At 33.7% G+C, this 20,066-nt stretch overlaps 2 protein-coding genes across 8 annotated transcripts; both read left to right on the plus strand.

Moving 5' to 3' along the window:
* Positions 1-7,900: 7,900 nt before the first annotated feature.
* LOC107839694 (pentatricopeptide repeat-containing protein At1g09820) lies at positions 7,901-15,740 on the plus strand. Of its 7 annotated transcripts, XM_016683293.2 has the most exons (4): positions 7,901-10,002; positions 10,109-10,223; positions 14,980-15,070; positions 15,190-15,740. In XM_016683293.2, exon 1 carries the CDS (start codon positions 8,036-8,038, stop codon positions 9,887-9,889), a length of 1,854 nt encoding a protein of 617 aa, XP_016538779.2. In that variant the 5' UTR covers positions 7,901-8,035; the 3' UTR covers positions 9,890-10,002; positions 10,109-10,223; positions 14,980-15,070; positions 15,190-15,740. The 7 variants fall into 7 exon arrangements, with proteins under 7 accessions (XP_016538779.2, XP_016538777.2, XP_016538778.2 ...); XM_016683291.2 differs by having other exon boundaries at positions 14,980-15,740; XM_016683292.2 differs by lacking the exon at positions 14,980-15,070.
* A 2,306-nt stretch (positions 15,741-18,046) lies between these two features.
* Positions 18,047-19,496, plus strand: LOC107839695 (bZIP transcription factor 53). Its single transcript, XM_016683296.2, has one exon. The coding sequence runs from the start codon at positions 18,872-18,874 to the stop codon at positions 19,286-19,288; it is 417 nt and encodes a 138-aa protein (XP_016538782.1). The 5' UTR covers positions 18,047-18,871; the 3' UTR covers positions 19,289-19,496.
* The last annotated feature ends 570 nt before the right edge of the window (positions 19,497-20,066 follow it).

Consider the following 20,066-nt stretch of genomic DNA (forward strand, 5'->3'; position numbering starts at 1 on the left):
ACAGATTCGGATTTACTTAAATTTTTAAGGGCAATATGGTCATTTTCCATCACCTCATGGACGAAAATTGGTCATTATATACATATAATTAGTCTCATATCCATCAATTATCATCAAATTATTGAAAATAAGAAACCCTAGCCTAATTTCAACTCCAAATATCTTGTGATTCAACCGTAGAAAATCCAAATTGATTCCGTAGTTGTGTTCACTATCTCAAGGGCTTCGAGAAGCACCCCTTATTTGTGCCAACAGGACTTCGAAATCAAAAGGGTCATTTTATGGTAAGGATGTAAAGTATGTTGGTGTTATTTATTTGGATATGTATATATATATATATATATATGCATGTGAGCATAAGAAGTATGTTATTTGATTGTTGTTGAAAGATGATTGGGAAATGATGTTGGATTATGTTGAATTGTGAAGGAATTTGGTATGATGATGTGGTATTGATGATGTGTTATTGAAATGATGATTATATATATATATACACATAAACCTATTGTTCAAGTTGGTTTTTGGAATGTTTTGCAAATATTGGTAGTATGGAATTATGGAAGAGAATTGTGGTGTTGGGTTGCTAATACTAGATGCCAAACATTTCATTGTAGATAAGTGATTTGTAAAGGCGGGAAGTTGTGTTGAATTGGTATCCGAATCTACAACGAGGTATGTAAAGCATACTCTAACAATGTTCTTTGGCATGAAAACACCAATGTTCCATCAAGTAAGATTCCGAGGTTATCCTAAAACATGTATTGTTCTACGTTACCAACGAAGTTGTTTCCATCCTATAAAGTGTCAAAATGTTCATTGATATACCAAAAGGCTCTTATTTCATTGTTGTGATATTGATAATTCTGAAACACATTGTTGATGTACCAATGAGTCTTTATTACATCGTTATTGTATAGAAGGTCTATTACTTGGTTCCTATTGATGTATCATTGTTTCAAAGTATAAAAAATGTGGTGGCGACCGAAATAACAATCTCAAAGATTAATTGAACTAAGTGATGGGAGATCTCTCTTATCGGGTGGTATCCCAGGGGCATAAGCCTAGCATGGGTCGATCCCTATTTATGTGTTTATGGGTGGTATCTCAGGGGCATAAGCCTAGCATGGGTCGATCCCAGTTGATATGTACTGGAGGCAGCCTAATGGTCACAGTACAGTACAGTAATGATTACAAAGACGATAAGAACGAAGGTAAAGTGATTGAATAAATACAATGTACAGGTTGTCACAAGTTCTAGTAAGTGTGGTCCACTCCTATTACGACTTATTCACTTGTTTCTGATTTCTATTGAGCTCCTATATCATATGTGATTATTTACAGTTTTACATACTCAGTACATATTTCGTACTGACGTCCCTTACGGGAGACCTGCATTTCATGCTGCAGGCACAGGTACCTCAGCTCATACACCGCACAAGTAGGAGCCAGGTCATACAGCTATTGTTGGTGAGCTCCAGTTTGCTTCGGAGCTTTCCGAGTCGGTTCCTTATGTTTTGTTATTGTACATGAGTCATGTGTGGGCGGGGGTTTGTCCCGACCCTAGTTATGTCATGTATATCCTAGAGGCTTTGTAGACATAAGGAAGGGTAAAGTCATGGAAGTTTATATATTGGATGTTATATCTGTATATGTGGTGGCCCCGACGGCTAAGTATTATATATATATATATATATATATATATATATATATATATATATTTGCGCGTGTTGTGCTGATACAGGTAATTAGATCCTTCTATATGCAACGAAGTGCTGTCCAATTTTTGGTGACATGTAAGTGAAAGTACAGGTATTTGAACGGGTTCTCCCGGGCCTTCTCGGCTTCGGGTGCCAGTCCGGCCCGATGGGATTTTGGGGCGTGACATTTTCTTTCAGACATACTATGCACTGCATGCTACCACATTCACTTCAAGGAATTGAGCATATTCAATGAGACATATTTCATGACTTTTCAGCAAAATTTTCTTTAGTCATTATTATATCATCAATATGTTGTATTGATATTAAAACTCAACGATTTATTCATATAAAGACATCTTAGGCCAAAAATCAATGGGACTTGAACCCTACATCTTATCATTATGGTGCATCGGGACTCTTAACCCAATGTCTTACCCTCTTAATGGCATGAGATTTAAATCGATCATCACACCCTCAACCAATAACATATTAGGCCAAAGTATAATAAACTCAAACTTGAGTCTATAACAATATCATCACTTTGTGATTATCAATATTATTTTCAAAATTAATTAAAGAACACGAGTAAATAATATACTTATCTTATTATAAATAGTAGAAAAGTGAAACTCAAGTCGTGATGATCACATAATTCTTGCGGTCTTGTCTTCTCCACCTTTCGATTCAATTTTCTTTTCTTAGCCTTCAAATTTTGAGATGGTAGAGTCTAGTGTTGATAACGTGTTATAAAATAAAGACAAACTATCAATATCAAACTTAAAGAAATGAGAGAACTTTAGAGAATTTAGTAGTACATTTGTTACTACTTTGATGATCATAGTAAAATGTACAAAGAGTGTATTTATAAACCACCAAATTTAGTTCATAAGGTTGCCAAACTTGACTTTAAATTAGCAAGTTGACAATTAGGCAAGTTGACAATTTGACCAACTAATTAAGTATTCAAATTCAATTTGAACAGGTAATTTATGGTCTTCAAATCCAATTTAAACAAGTAATTTATGGTCACTTGACTACTAACTATTATCTCTAATAAATAACATTTCACACATATACATGCCACGTGACATCCATATTATATAACACATTTTGTTTTGTTTGTGCCGCCGTTTTTTCATTTCCTTTCTTTCCTGTTTGTTGCTTTGATTTTTATAAACGGTTACTTTTTTTCTAATTGCTTTTTTAAAATACTCTTCAATTTAGATACTAAATACATATATTCGATATAAAAAATAATATAGTAATTTTTTTTTGAATAATTTTATAATTTCTATACAAATTTTATACAGTTATATATTTTATACAAAACAATGATGCAGTTTTCAATACACGTCATAATAATAGTTATACAATTTTCATACACGTCATATATTTTCTTTAGTTGCAATAATTATTCATATGCATGTTCTATAAAAAAAATTGGTACAAATTCTATACGCATCAAATACAGATGCATATGAATTGAATTGGGTAAGAACGAGAATCAGTATATACATCCTATACATATACATAGTCTATACAACAATTGTACCATATCTATACACATCCTAGACAACCTAAGTTGCACTTTACTCAGATGCATATTTTATGCACCTTTATGAAGTTGTTATACACGTTACAGTCCATATACCACATTGGTGTAGTTTATGCAAGAAAAACCTATGCATATATAGTTTCTATACGAAAATGATACAATCATTATACTATATTGATATAGTCTCTATTCTATATTGATACAACCCCTATATCTTATTGGTTGTTCTATACATATATTTATATCCATATTTTATACAATAACAATATAATTATGCACACTGTATATACAATTTCTATACAAATATATAATTTTTATACATATTCTATATAATGATTATAAAAATTTATTTAATTATTTCAAAAAAGATTTTTTTATCACAAGAAAATATAGTACTCCCTCCGTCCCAAATTATGTGTCATCATTTCCTTTTTAATCTGTTCCAAAATAAGTGTCGTCTTTCTTTATTTGGCAACGTTTTAAAGGCACAATTACCTTTTTACCCTTATTGATCCCACTTAATTAAAAAAAATATATATTGACACATTTTTTTATAAAGAATAATTTGGTAAACTTTACCAAGTCTTCCTTTATTTCTTAAACTCTGTGCCCGACCAAATGGCGACACATAAAACTGAACATCCTTTTAAAAGTGGACCAAAATGGCTCAAAATTAATAGTGAGCCCATGGAATTAATTTGAAATGGCTATTTTTGATGAAACTAGTTTTCTGAAAGGGCCACGGGGTGTTCTTTCTCCTTAAAAAACTAGTTGTGTGATGACCGTGCAAGGCACAGATCAAATATATGTAATCGGATAGTAGAAATAGTTTTTTAAAAAGTAGGAAAAATGCTCTGTTTTCACCCTGAACTATATACAAAATTATTGATACACATTCAAACTTTAGGAAGGTCCTATTATCCCCTGGACTAATTAAATCATATTTTTGACAATCTTAGTGCCTACGTGACACATACGTAGCACGTCAGTGAATCAACATACTAAAGGTCCACGTAGGCACACGTATGTGCCACGTAGGCACTAAGGTTGCCAAAAAATGATTTTAATTAGTCCAGAAGGGTAATAAGACCCTCCTAAAGTTCACGTGTGTCTCAGTAATTTTACGTATAATTCAGGGTGGAAACAAAGCATTTTCTCTAAAAAAGTATAATGTTAATCTCTGTTAATAGTATCTGTAAATGAAAATAATATTTTCTTTGTCCAATTTATACGGCACCTTTCAAATTTTGAGATTTACTCAAGTTTCTCTTCGATCATAATTTTTTTATATATCTGTTAACTATTGTGACTTCTTGAAACTTTTTTTAACGTAGTTTTCAAATATATAGATGTTATTTTAAAAAATTGAAAGATTTTATGTCCAAATTTCAAGTGAAAATAAACTTGTTTAATTTTGTAGTTTGAACTGTGCCACATAAGATAGAAGAAAGAAATTATGTTACTTTTTGTACATTAATTATAAGTGAAATTTTGAGAGTCAAACAACTTTCTTTTTAATTGTAATTTTTAAAATTATTAATTATTGTGATTTAGGGTAATTATTACAATATTTGCAAATATATAAATTATTTGATTTTTTTTTTACTATTGAAATTTTTATGCAAATAAAAATACAAATTATAGAGAGCCATAATATTCACAAATAAATTAAAAAGAAAAAATGCTCTATTTCACCCTTGAACTATACTCAAAACGGTTGAAACGCACTTTAACTTAAAAGGGATCCTATTACCCCATGAACTAATTAAAAGTGTAATTTTGACACCCTTAGTGATACGTGGCACAACACATTGAAGGGTCCACGCACACGTGTGTGCCACGTAGGCACTAAGGGTGTCAAAATTACACTTTTAATTAGTTCAGGGGGTAATACGACCCCCGTTAAGTTGAGGTGTGTCTCAACCATTTTGGATATAGTTCAAGGGTGAAATAACGTATTTTCTCAAATTACAAATAAAAATATAAAATTTAATGGGCCCAATAAATACACAACTGGATTTTAAAAGAGAACGGTCCAATAAATGAGAAAAAAAACTTGATCACAAGACCTCATGCACGTAAAACAGGTGTTGGACAACCAAGCCAAAGCAATTAAGGGTCGTTTGCTAGAATGTATAAGAATAATACTAAATGTGGTGTATTAGTAATACTTGTATTATTAATGCAAGTATTAACAATGCTGGTATTAGCTACACATACATTATTTTTTACATAGCGTTTGGTTTGATATATTAAAGATAATATATATTTATATAATTTTTATAAAAAAATACTTTTTTACTGAATTGTCCTTCCTTCAACCTTCCTTTTACAATCTGTTTTCAAGGTGTACAAGCAACAAAGCTCGAACAAATTCTTATTTCAAAGTGAAAATTGCAAGAAATAAGAATGTAAATACAGAAACAATCATCCTAAATACTTTGAACTTTATGATTAATAATATTTGGTATTAACATTTCAAAGTTTCTATAGTAAGAAAGTTGTAGTTAAATGTCTAGAATATCATCCAACATATATAAAAATAAATTTGAGGACTTGAACACAATGTAAACTTATTGTGGTAACTACGTAGAGAATTTCTTCTCGGATGAACCCTTTTGTTGTATCACATACAAGTTCATCAAATAACACCCTCTTTTCCATGGTAGAGTACAAAAATTATCTCATACAAGTTCATCGAATAACACCCTTTTTTCATGGTAGAGTACAAAAATAGAGAGATCATTTTTTGAATATGGTGGAAAAGGAATAGGGGATGTGATATGGTGGGAAAAGGAGGAAAAATAATTTAAGGGGTAGTAATGTCATTTAATAAATTAATACATGTGTTGAAAGTCTTGCATTACTAATACATGAAAAATGGTGTGTATTATTAATACACACCTCAATACATAATAGATTGTATAATTAATACAAGTATTAATTATGCATGGTCAAAAATATGATACCAAACATGGTACTACTAATGCACAAAGACTAATGCATGTATTAAACTTTTAATACACTCTACCAAACGACTCCTTACTACATTGAGTAAGCATACCGCTGAAGCACACATGTTACGGTTAAGCTCTTTCCCCTTTTCTTTTTTTCTTTTTTTTGGGTTAAGCTCTTTTCCTCTTATTAGATAGTAATAATTCACCAACACAAGTATAATTATAATGTGAATAAATTAGAGATTAAATGATATTTAATATATAAAATACCGTAATACGAAGATAAATGGGAGAAACTTATAATAATATATTGTGATAATTCTATTTCTTTTACTTATCATAAACATTTAAATAGGGTGAGCGAAAATTGATTTTCCATTTTGATTATACATATACTTTTGATATTGATAATCAAATTTCAATACTAATTTTTCAAATAATATTTTACAAGTGAAAAGGAAAAATTAGGGAACACCGAAATCTTCTTGTGTAAGTATATGAACAAATTTTTGTGAAACTCTCTACATCCTAGAAGATAAAATTTCATTAAGCCTCAATATCATTTCTCCTGATTGTAAATTTGACAGCAAATCTAAATTTCTCTTAATTTGTTTAGTAGGTTTTCACTTGAACAATCTTTTATTAAAAAATATAGTAGCCAAAATTAAATTAATAAGTTGGTTGTTAATGTAATAATTAAAAGGAAAAATGCTCAAATATACCCCTCAATTTTCATAAAATCAGCTAAGTTTGCTTTTAATTAAACTATGAGGTTAAATATGTCCTTGTCATTACTAAAGTATCCAAATAAACCTTTCTTTTAACGATTTTCAATGTGGACGGACAATTGAGTGAGATGGCATGCCATGTGGCATACATCTCACTCAATTTCTATTAAATAAAAAATAATATATATATCTGGCGTTGAAGTGACATGCCACGTGACATTCACCTCACTTAATTATCAACACATATAAAAAATTATGAAAATAAAAATATATTTACATACTTTGATAACGATTGGAATATATTTGACCCTAGGGGTGGACTTGGATGATATATACCGAATACCATACCGAAATTTTTTATACCGTAGTATCGATATTATGGTATTTGATAGGAGTTTTAAATTATTATTATTATATTTGATACAGTATTTATGCAATAAATATCAAAATATCGTATATCGAATCAAAGTTTTTTAATAATATATAAAATCCAAATATATTACTACTATTTAAGATTATTAAATATATTTATATGTCATCCATTAGACAATTGAACATAAAAGTAACTTTTATTCAGAAATAATTTTTTTGAGAAACTTATTATTTCGAAGTACTATGCTTAAGTTTAGGTAATGTTGTTCAGAGTTTGCATCTTGAACTACTCAATCGTGATTGAAATATTCTTTTTATGTAGATGATTAACAAAGATAGTTGTTAGTATGATATGATTGAGACGTTTTTAAGTTATAGTTTTTTTATATGAATATATGTAAGTCGAAATCAAATAAAGTATTGTTTCCGAATTATCATGTCATAAAATATCAAAATTGAATTTAAAGATAAAAAACTATACCAAACTAATTTGATATGGTAATAATAATAATGTTCTTTCAAATACCAAAAATTAAAATCACTATAACAAAATTTAAAATACGCTATGGTACCCAACCATGTCCATCCCTATTTGAATAAGAAAACTTAGCTAATTTTAGAGGGCTATTTTAAAGCCATTTTCCTAGTTGAAACTGGATACTACACTCGCGTAAATTACACCAAATTTTCCCAAATTCAGTTTCTGTTTGTTCGTAGCTGTCTATGTTTCCGCTGTTCCTAACCAAGACTCCTCCAGTACTTGTGTCGCCGGCATCCATGTCGGTTACATATGTCCGACGTTGTCTCCATTCTCGCACACCCCGCCGCTTCCTCCACACAGCAAATCCATCACCAAAATCAGCACCCAACTTGTTTTCCGACCCAATTTTCAAATCCAAAGTTGAAGAATTAATTTCAAAACAGCACTGGTATAACCTCAAGGAATTAATTAAACCTATTAACCCGTCTTCCTTTCTTGAACTTCTTTTGGAATCTGGGTTTGATTCTTCGTCCATATTGGGGTTTTTCAGGTGGTCTAAGGTTTACCATCCTCTTGAAAATTTATTTAAACTTCTTGTATTGTTAGTTAATGACAAAAAATACCCAAAGGTTCGATCTTTATTGCATGATTTTGTTAAAAATGGGAAGACTCATTCAGTTTCTTCTGTTTTTCATACGCTTTTGACATGTAGTGATAATTTCTGTGCTAATTCTATTATTGTTGATATGTTGGTATTAGCTTATGTTAACAATGGTAAGTTGGATTTAGCTTTGGAGGGTTTTAGGAGAGCTGGGGATTATGGGTTTAAGTTGAGTGTGTTTTCGTGTAAACCGATGCTTAAAGGGGTGGTGAAAGAGGGGAAATTTGAGGTAGGGGAGAACGTGTATAAGGAGATGATTAGGAGGAGGATTTGGGTTGATTTGTACACGTTTAATGTTGTGATTAATGGGTTGTGTAAGGCGGCGAAGCTGAATAAGGCGAGGGATGTGATGGATGATATGAAGGTTAGAGGGATTACGCCTAATGTGGTTACTTACAATACGTTGATTGATGGGTATTGTAAGAGGGGTGGGGATGGGAAGATGTATAAAGCGGATGCGCTTTTGAGAGAAATGGTGGAGCAGGGGGTGAGTCCAAATGAGAGAACTTATAATATTCTTATTGATGGGTTTTGTAAGGATGATAATGTGGGGGCAGCCGTGAAGGTTTTTAAAGAAATGCAGCTTCAAGGGATGAGAATGGACGTTGTCACGTTTAACTCGTTAATTTATGGGCTCTTTGGTGATGGGAAAGTTGATGAGGCTCTTGGTTTACGTGCAGAAATGATACATTTGGGGTTGGAACCTAATATTCGGACTTATAATGTAATGATAAATGGTTTTTCAAAAATGAAGATGTTCGGAGAGGCTAAAGAGTTGTTTAATGATATTGTGAAGCAAAGGTTAGATCTAAATGTACTAACTTTCAACACAGTTATTGATGCTCATAGTAAGGCTGGCAAAATGGAAGAAGCAGTCGCTCTTCGTGACCAAATGTTGAGAAAACTGATTTGTCCCAACATTTCAACATATAATTGCTTATTAGCTGGTTATTATCGAGACGGAAATGTTGGAGCAGCAAAAGAGCTACTAGAGGAAATGGAGGAGAAGAGTGTGAAGGCTGATCTAGTAACTTACAACATTCGAATAGATGCAATGTGCAAAAGGGAAGAATCAAGAAAGGCAGTGAGACTTCTAGATGAGATGTCTGAGAAAAGGTTGTTCCCAAGTCACGTGACATACAACACTTTGATGGCTGGCTACTGCCAAGAAGGTAACACCAAAGCAGCTGTTACTATTAGGAAAAGAATGGAGAAGGAAGGAAAGCAACCAAATGTTGTCACTTACAACGTGTTGATTAAAGGTTTCTGTCAGAAAGATAAGCTGGAAGAAGCAAATGCTCTTTTGAATGAGATGTTGGAAAGAGGATTGGCACCCAATAGAATTACCTATGACATTATCAGAGAAGAAATGATAGACAAGGGATTCGTCCCTGACATAGATGGACACCTCTACAAGGATATTGTTAATTGTTAATTATGGTGGAGAAGCTTGAAAATGGTCTAATGAATCGAGTCATTCTGTTGCGATTTTCTTCCGGTGGGACAAAAGCAAAAGTCTTTGTGGCTCATGGTTACATTGCAAGGTAGGTATGTGCTTTTATCCTCCTATCTCTCATTCGATTTTGGTTTAGAGTAGTTAAATGTACGAGGTCTATGGCGGTTAATCACATTTCATAATTTTTTCTTTGTGTAGATCAAGGGTTGGTAATTATATTAAAGCCCATTCATGGGTGAAATTCAGTGGAGACTTGTCTGCTTCATCATGAAAGCAATCTTCTGTGCACACATAGTTGCAACTGTAACAGAAGGTTAAATTGCATGATGCCTTCTTTAATTCTTGATCTTTTATAGATTTTTCTATTGCAATCCTCTATGTGATTATGCTGATACATGTGTCATGATGGAGTCGATGGTTGAGCTTTTATTTCCCAGCAGATCCTATACATGTATTTTGTTTTTACTTCCGACTAGTTCCTTGGCATGTATTTGTCTTAGGACCAAATAGGATTTTATCCTAAATTTTCTTGATACTGATTAGTCCTTTAAGTTCTGAAACTGCTGGTGAAGTACCTGACAGTTAGTAAAATGTGCCTGCAGCATTAGATTCTGCCATAAACTGCAGCTTCCCGATTAACTGGCAACTAGGGCAAGGGAGTTCTACGAGTGGTTCATTGCCAAAACCTACAGGTTCTGCTTAGCAATAAAAATAATAGAAACCTTAAAGGGGTTGGCTTATTTACAGAAAATCTAGTGCATAAGTGTAGGTCTTGTGTGAACCCCAAGGGGGTGGGTGGGAACTATTAGTTGAGACTTGGATAAAAACCTTTGGGGATCAATATTTGGTATTTCAACAGAGGCGACACCAGATGGATTTTCCTAGCTGCTGATATTCGTGTTGGTGGGAGATAGTGGTACCCAATTGATTAGCCAATGTGCATGCCAACATAAGACCAAGGCAAGTCTTGTCTGTGTTGGTCCATTTATTTTAATAAAATAATCAAGCAAGCTTCTTTATGCAATCTGATGCATCATAATAAGTGGAATAAGATCCATGCAATCACAATTTAACCGTGTGACTTGCTAACGTAAACACAAGTTGTTTCTTGTTCTAGTTTCAAAAAGTTCTTAGCTATGGATGAAGAGATTTTTTTTAATTCTAGTAAATGGTAAGGGTATTGCTTGTGGCAGAAATGCGGATGTTGCGCTGGATGTGTGGGCTGACTAGAGGGGATAGAGTTCGGAATGAGACTATCCGGAAGAAGGTTGGTGTGACTCCAGTGGAGTGCAAGATGCGGGAAGCCCGATTGAGATGGTTCGGACACGTGAAGAGGAGAGGCATGGATGCCCCGGTCCGTAGGTGTGAGAGGCTAGCGTTGGATGGTTTTAGGCAGGGTAGGGGTAGGCCGAAGAAGTACTGGGGTGAGGTGATTAGGCGGGACATGGAGCAGTTACAGCTCACCGAGGACATGACCCTAGATAGGAAGGTCTGGAGGACGCGGATTAGGGCAGAGGACTAGGGCCAGTTTGGGTCGTTAGTGTAGGGAATTACTTGGTGGGGGTTTTATGCCTGTTATGATTTCGTGTTCCATGTTTTATTACGAATCTGTGTGCTTTTCTCTGTTTTATATTACTTATGGGTGCCGTATTTATGATATGTAATCTTGTGCTGTGCTTTACTAGGTGTTTGTGTGGTATCTCGTGCCTTGAGCCGGGGGTCTATCGGAAACAGCCTTTCTACTTCTTTAGAGGTAGAGGTATGGACTGCATACATCTTACCCTCCCAGACCCCACTAGGTGGGAATATACTGGGTTTGTTGTTGTTGTTGGTAAGGGTATTGCTTGTCCCTATACCAAAGATAGATATTTTACTTTACTTGTCCATTTTAGCAAATCAAGAGAGTTTGTAATGGCTCGGGCATGTGAAGAGAAATGCGCAGGAGCCCTAGTGAGGAGATGTGAGAGGTTGGCTATGGGGGTCTTGGGAGAGGTAGAGATCGCTCGAAAAAGTATTGGGGAGTAGTGCTATCTGTCCCGACCCGAATCGGGGCCTGGTCGTGACGAGCATTCCCGAACCCGAAGGCCCGGAACGCCCTCTGTCTATGTGGTAATCATGCACATAATTCATATGATCAAAGTAATACGAAATATACATAATAATACGGAAACATGGTCAACAATTTAAAACAGTTAAAGGCCTGAAAACATGCCCAACAATATTTAATAAACATCTGCAACAGTCTGCGAAATCTCTACTGACATACTATCTGAATAACTGGGACAAGGCCCCCAGCAGACCAAAAGTCATACTGAAATAAATACCTAAATGACTAGGCCTTCCGAAACAAAGAAGGCTCACCAACTGAACTCTGAGACAACCCTGTCTGTAGACTCTACTGAGGATCTGGACCCCTAGACTGCGCCTCAGTACCTGGGAGGAAGGGGGGGGGTCAGCACAATTGTACTGGCACGCGAAGCAATCCAAAATAGAGTAATTGAACATATATATATATATATATATATATATAATACCTGAGAGCAAATGTTCATCAAACATTATGCATAAAACAGTTTCTGAAAAACACATGGGCACCTTCTGAAAACATGTAACCTGTTTGTAAATCTCAAACTCTAATCTGTGTATTACTTCTGAGTTAGGTGGTATCTCCTACAAGTCTGATATTCCACGGGCGATATGGAATCCATCATTGACTCGGCGGGGAAGCCTCCAACCCGAGTATGCCGCAAGGGTTGGAGTTCCTGAATCTGATACGCCACACGACACTTAAGTCAGCATATAATAATATACCCGGGTCAGCAAACCACGGTTTTAGGCAATGAGTTGCTTGAACTCAAGCCCTCTTCAGGGAACCACCTAACATCTCTGTATGCCCATTTTTAACCTTTTCTGTACATGCAACATTTTGAATGTCTAAAATCATGATAGTCTGAAATGTCTATTAGTCTTAGTCTGATATGGCATTGGTCTGAATTGGTACCGTCATACCAAGACTTGCAAGTCATGATTTCTGAGCCATAATACATTAAGTTAAATCTTTCATTTAAAGCATAATTTAGACCACCAAAAACATGCAACTGATACAGAAGATTTCGTGTTTCGAAACTCAAGTCAAAATCATGCAAAAACTTCATCAACATATGGTGGTCTAGTGCCTTTAGCAAATCAATGCACTCTTTCATTACATGCATTATGAACATTAAACATTCATGCTAGATTCCCTCTTTAGTGATTTAAAACCACCTTTAAATCATAATAAGAGTTCAATCATTTCATATAGTGCTTTTCAGGGATGCATTGCAAAACAATTCATATGCTATGAGAAATCTGAAAAATTCACTAAAGAGGGAATTCACCGAAAATCATGCTCTCAACAAGAATTCATTCTTAAATACATGGTTTCATACATTCATATTCTCAAATCACTTTGGGGAAGGTCAAAAGACCAAAACAATGATGTTAAAACATTTAATACATGAATATATACATAGATTCGAAAACCCCATTCTAAAACATGATTTTTCTATGCCCATGAGAATTTAGGAAAACCCTGCGTATCTCTATTTCGGAAAATAATTGGTGCTTCTTGAAGCCTGTGGATTGGGGATTTTGAATCTCTAATCAATTTTGAAAACCCACGGTTAAATCTTAATTTATTTGGGTTTTTAGTTTGAAACCTTTGGGAGTGTTCTTGAGAATTTTTAGATGAATGTGGATGTAATTTGGAGAATTGGGGACTGAATTTCGTGTTTATGGCTGAATAAGGGTGGGAAAAGGACCATTTTGCCCCAAAAACGGAGTGTTTAAGTCACTTGAAACCATAAGATATGCGTCGCATATGATATCGCCTATATTTACATAGGCGCCGCATATGCTTTCCAGTGGCCATGTGCGATTAGTTAGGCGACGCATACTACTTTGAAAGGCCATAACTTCTTGCTCGGGTGTCGGATTTTAGCAAAATTGGTATCGTTGGAAAGTTAACTCGAAGACCTATCATTTGACACATGATAGGCTCTCTAATTCGACATATACAGAGAGTTAAGAGAGCTATGGTCGATGGAAGCTAGCACAAATTACAACGTCCACTAAAACTTAATTGATCGAAATAATTTCAACTCGTCCTTGAGTTGAAGGACCTTTATGGTCTAAATTCATGCTCAAATGGATTCACATAATACATAAACATGCCATTGGCATAGGATTTAAGGCTCTGGGATTATTAACGCATCAGAGTCATGGTTTTTATTCTAGCCCGAAATGCGGGGTGTTACATTATCAAAGGCGCGCTTAAGCCCTAAACCGAGGCTCAAAACATGTTGAGTGCTTCGCCTCACTTAATGTGCACTTCAGTGTCGTCGTCAATTTTCTAAGGCATACTTTTCCTTGCCTATGAGCGGAGAGACGACACTAAACAATTGATATTTCACTTTATCGTAATTTTTTCAATTTCTTAGCTAATATATTTGTCATTCATGCTTATAATTATTTATCTTAGACTAGACATATATATTTGTAGTTTTTATCCCTTTGCGCCTTTTTTAATTAAAGCCTACGCTTTATTCTCATTTTGTGCTTAAAGCTCCAACAAACCTTAGAGCTTTTAAGTGCTTTTTTGCTTTAGATAACACTATTGGGGAGAGGTGATTAGACAATATATGACACATCTGCATCTTACCTAGGACATGACCCTAGATAGGAGGACATGGAGATCGAAGATTAGGGTGGAAGGCTAGTAGGTAGTTGGGTGTTGTCGAGTTCCTCTTATTAGTAATATTATTCGTATTTGTAATCTCATATTTTTTTCTCCATGGTTTTATGTATGGTTTCTTCTTTAGTGTTTTTCCTTTTCTCACTGTTTGGATATCGTTACTTGCACCGAGAGCCTATCGGAAACAGTCTCTCTACTTTCACAAGGTAAGAATAAGGCACCACCCTTCCCAGACCCCACTTTTAGGATTTCTCTAGGTATGTTGTTGTAAAATTAAATTAAGAAATTATAATAGGCCTATCTTAAAAGTTTTGATTTAACCTTGTTCCAATATCAGATTGGTCTTCCCTCTATTGTATTCTAGCTTGCCCGGAGGAAATCATAGGCTGGTGCGGTAGCTTTGATGTTTTCCGTTGAAGTATGCTTGGGTAAATTCTCAGCATGGTCTTATCAACGTGTATAATTAGTTGTCCTTATATTTTGGGTTATATGCCGTTTGTTTCATTTTTACGCTGATAGATACATCATGAGTTTGTTTCTCAAAAAGGTACATCATGAGTTTGCATGGCTCAAGCATTGCATGAAAGATGATCGTGTGGCCATTGTTTGCAAAGTCCAAAGTTTGCTGGCGGATCCTTGGCTTGTTGGCCACCTGTTACTATGTGATTTAAGGTGAGTGACATGCCAAGAGAACACTTGTGCAGCTAGGAGATCTCCTGCCGAACGCCTTAGCAATCTAATCTACAGAACCTGGTAAGACAGTTAGATCTGATCTGGTTCTGGGGAAAATTGTATGGATCAAAGTTTCGATGAGAGAGATAATGAAGAGCATTTTGTTCAAAGAGAACTATGAGACTGAAGTTGTGGATTGAAGAGGCAATCTTTGTTACCTATTCCAAAGAAAATGCAGGATTAGAAGTTAGTATAATGTTTTTCCAGTGGAAAAATTGGTATTGGATTTATGTAATCTGCCCAGCTTAACATGAGTATTTGTTTCGTGGAATCACCAGGTCTTTCTTCCTCTCACTAATCTATTTGGCAGTGTGAAAATGTATGAGAATTCCAATTATATCAATTTTGTACCATATCCACCCCTAACTCCTTGTATTTTAGCCAGTAAGTTAAGATAAATCTAATAAGATAATACCAAAAGATAAAAAGTGAATAAATTTAACCCAAACCTAACCTTTCAAGTAAATTTCAACTTTTACTGCTGTATTTATCAACCTAACTTTGAAACAAGTATTATTTAATTTTGAGTAAGATTATTTGCAACATGCCTTTTCACCCAGAAAATTATTTGTAGAATCTTTTACTCCCTCCATTTTGATATGTTTGTATGTCCTTTTGATTTGACATGGAATATTTTAAAAATTAAGGAAGATTTTTGAATTTTGTAATTTTAATCTAAAGATAGGTAGAATATATTGGGTGTCCTTTAATCTTTTAAGTATGACATGTAAAATGTTGAAATTACATAGTTATCAATAAAAGAGATATTTTTGAAAAAGAAAGCAGGATATAAACAAACTAAAATGAAGAAAATATTATTTTTTATGCCAAGATATCTAGAAGCCTTCTCTACAGACAGGTCTTTTAGGTAGTTGCATGCACGCACCAAAGTTTTGTCTTTTTTTCTAAGAAAATGTTGAACTTAAACCATTTAATTAACTTATAATTTGAGAACTCCTACTTTTGTCTAAATTTTATTTCAAAGACAGCGCTTTCCATTTGGAATAAAATTATTATTAAGGAAGACTCTTAATTAAGAACAAAGAAATTATTTATCTCCACAAGATAACCTTTGATGCTAATTTGTTAAAGCGATCAAATAAGAGAACTCCCTAATTGTCACTATAGTTTTTATTTTATTTTTTATTATTTTATGCGTGTGCGTTTTATTTTTCTTTTAATATATACAACCTTATTATGGTAAAGAGCTTGTGAAATTACGATAACAAGTTGGCAAAGGAAGTAAACTCAAAATTAGTAAATTTTTGGAGTTTTAATTTGAAAAACAATAAAGGGTGTGAGCGACAGTAGAAGATAATAACATATAAGTATGAATTAAATTTGGAGAAAATAATAAACTCAATATTAATCTAATCATAATCTACGCTTTAAATAATTACTAAGAATTATTATTACTTTTAAATCAAATAAAGTATAATAATTAATGTAGTTCTATCCTAATCTATCTTTTCGCGCCATTCATCTGTTGCTACCCTTATCCAATTCAACCAACTTTGACATTTTTTAAAATATTAAAAAGTATTATTCTTCGATTGGATATTTGAATTTCTACGTGAAGGCTTTCAGATTAGATTGGAATCAATTATAGAATGTCCACAAGTAGCACTATCATTTTATTAAGAATTTTTATACTCCCTCCGTTTCGTTTTAGTTGGTCATTTTTTTTAAAATATTTATTTCAATTTAGTTGTTTCTTTTGATGAAATCAAGAGTATTTTATTATGTTATTCCGATACTACCTTCAACATTAAATGACTAAACAAAGTATATTTACATAAATTTATATTTTCAAATTATAATTAATAAGACTAATTTGGTAAACTAAACCCCTAATAAATACTTTTTTAAAGAGAGTGTCGAGGATCAACTATTTTGACACAGAGGAGTATCAATTAATAGTATTTTATTATGCTCTTCCAATACTACCTCCAATATTAAATGACTAAACCAAGTATATTTACTTAAATTTATATTTTCAAAACACAATTAATAAGATTAATTTAATAAAATAAACCTCTAATAAATACTTTCTTAAGGAGAGTGTCAAGTCAAAAACGTAACTATTTTAAAACGGAGGAGTATCAATCAATATTCACGAGCTTAATCACCTAGAAAGAATTAAAAAAGAAGAAGTAAACATAATGAATATTCGTAAAAAAGTATGTTTTTATATCCTAAAATTATTCTTCCTTTCCTTTCAAACAAAATTCGGGTTAAGATGATGACTCTTGAAATTTTTATTTCCTTGTGGATTCATGTTTCAAATTCACAGTATGCTTTGGAACATTGATTTTGAGTAGCAAAATAAATGAAAAAACTAACAAGTGTTTTGATTATTAATGAGTTCGGTTTCAAAATCCGTTCTTCCGTTTTGGACTTACCTATCTCAGTTTGATTGGATACGAATTTTAAAAAATAAAAAACACTCTTAAATCTTGTAGCTTGGTACACATAAATCATGATAAGGGATATAATCTCGAGATAAAATCTGAGATTAACTTTATCCCAGATTCGATAGGAGGTATTAATTATTCCGAACTCTATTATCTCATCATTTTTGAGTTAAAGGTGGTATTATCAATCCATATGGAGAGTGGATAAAATAATTTGATTATATATGTCAAGATATTCCTACTTATCTTATCTGATGTATCAAACATTTCCAATATAATATCAAATTAAAAGTATGTATAGGATCAAAAGATGAAAGCTTGACGAATAAATTGAAACTAGAAGCAAGTCTAGTGTTAATTTTTGTGAAAAATATGTGTGGAATTGAATGATTAATATTTGTTGTATTTTTCTACAAGTGTACTTTACAATTGTCATCAAGAACATTCTTCTCGCCTTCAAACTATCTTTACCAGTCCATCCAATAAACACCTTTCATAAAGGTTGAGTATCGTAACGTAACGTAACGTAATCCTCTTCTCCGCCTCCATAAAAATACTTTCTGGTTTCTCCATATTAATCTCTTCCTTAATTATTCCTCCACCTACCATTTTTTGTCTCCAACGTTCTTAATCTTCCCTTCTTATTTTCTTGATTCCTTCTGTGTGTCTTTTCTTTCTTGCAATCAATCAACCTTTGTTCATTGTCTTAAAAAAGATTGCCTTTTCTGTGACAACCCCATTTCTTGATATCACTTTTCTTTTTTTAATCTATAGTTGTTGTTTTTGTTATTTGTGAGATTTACAAAGGTGGGTATTTCTGGGGTTGTTGCTGATTTTCTTAACGACAATGAATTTGAGGTTTCTTTAGTTAGGAATCAATCTATGATCTCTCTGATTTCCACCACCTTTTTGGGCGATTGTTTTCGTCAATCTTTCTCTGTATTGTTTCTCTATCATTTTTATGATTTTTCTTGAATACCCTCTTTGGAAATACCCTATAAATAGTACCCCTTTTATAGATTGGCAATTCTTGAAATCATAGACTTTGGGTACTGTTGAATTTGTAGACACTATTGAGGAAAAATGTCAGCTTTAAGGCAGAGTGTTAGTTCATCTGCATCAGAAGATGATCAAAGGTATGCAGGAATGGATGAAAAGAAGAGGAAAAGGATGATATCCAACAGGGAATCGGCGAGGCGTTCGAGGATGAAGAAGCAGAAGCTTCTGCAAGATTTGACAGGTGAAGTGAGCAGATTACAGGGTGCAAACAAGAATATTGTGACTAAGATTGAAGAGACAACGGAGAGATATACAATTTGTGCTGCACAGAATAATGTGTTGAAGGCACAAGTAATGGAATTGACTGATAGGCTCAGGTATTTAAATGATGTTATTGAGAGTACTGGTTTGGCTGCTGATGTTGCTGATCCTTTGTTGAAGCCATTGCAGACTCCTTGTCCAATGCAGCCCATTGCTTCTTCAGGCTTGTTTAAGTTTTAATGTCAATTTGGTTGTCTTTATGGCTAGTTGGGTAGCTTTGCTTCCATTAGTCCACATCTTAGCACAGTAGTTTCTTTGGATGGTAATGTCATGTTAGTTGTGTCTTTCTTGGTTATGTTTTAGTGTATGCTGTGTCTCTGCTTACTCTTTTAACCATGTATATACCAAGACTTAGCTGGGAGTTGTTGAATCAGATGTTTTTGTCTTACCGTTTGGTCTTTGTTTATGATGATATTAACAGTAATGGATAACTGATTTGTCCTGTCATGCCTGATATAGAGAATTTAGGGAATGATCATAGTGAAAGCTATCATAAATTCACGAGTTTTATCCATTCTTGAGAATGACAACCGTTTGGTATTTGAATAGCAGTAGTAGTTGTTATTGTTGTATTGTCAATGCTGTCAATGTCCTTGATAAACTCATGATTATCTCGCTTGCCCTTAGCTTGTCTAGTACCTTTAGGTTTGGATTTTCCTTAGCTCAATAAGTGCAGCAAAGCATGCATAAACTCCAAGAGGGGTAAGGTTTTTGATAGAAGTCATGGTGTTGCCTTTCAAAATAGAGTGATCTGTATTGATGTTTTGAAAACGATTACTTGGAGTGGATTGCATCACTATATGTCAACATGCCATCAAAGATAAGAATCGTATGTATAATGTTTTTAGTTCTTAATAACCAGCTTTTGGTGGAATAAAGTTCAGCTCTTCAGAGGCCTGACCATGGGAGAGAATCAGTTTCGAAAGTATACATTTTTATCGTAATCAAGCTCTATGTT

Source organism: Capsicum annuum, chromosome 8 (genome assembly GCF_002878395.1).
Source record: "Capsicum annuum cultivar UCD-10X-F1 chromosome 8, UCD10Xv1.1, whole genome shotgun sequence".
NCBI classification, from domain to species: Eukaryota; Viridiplantae; Streptophyta; class Magnoliopsida; order Solanales; family Solanaceae; genus Capsicum; species Capsicum annuum.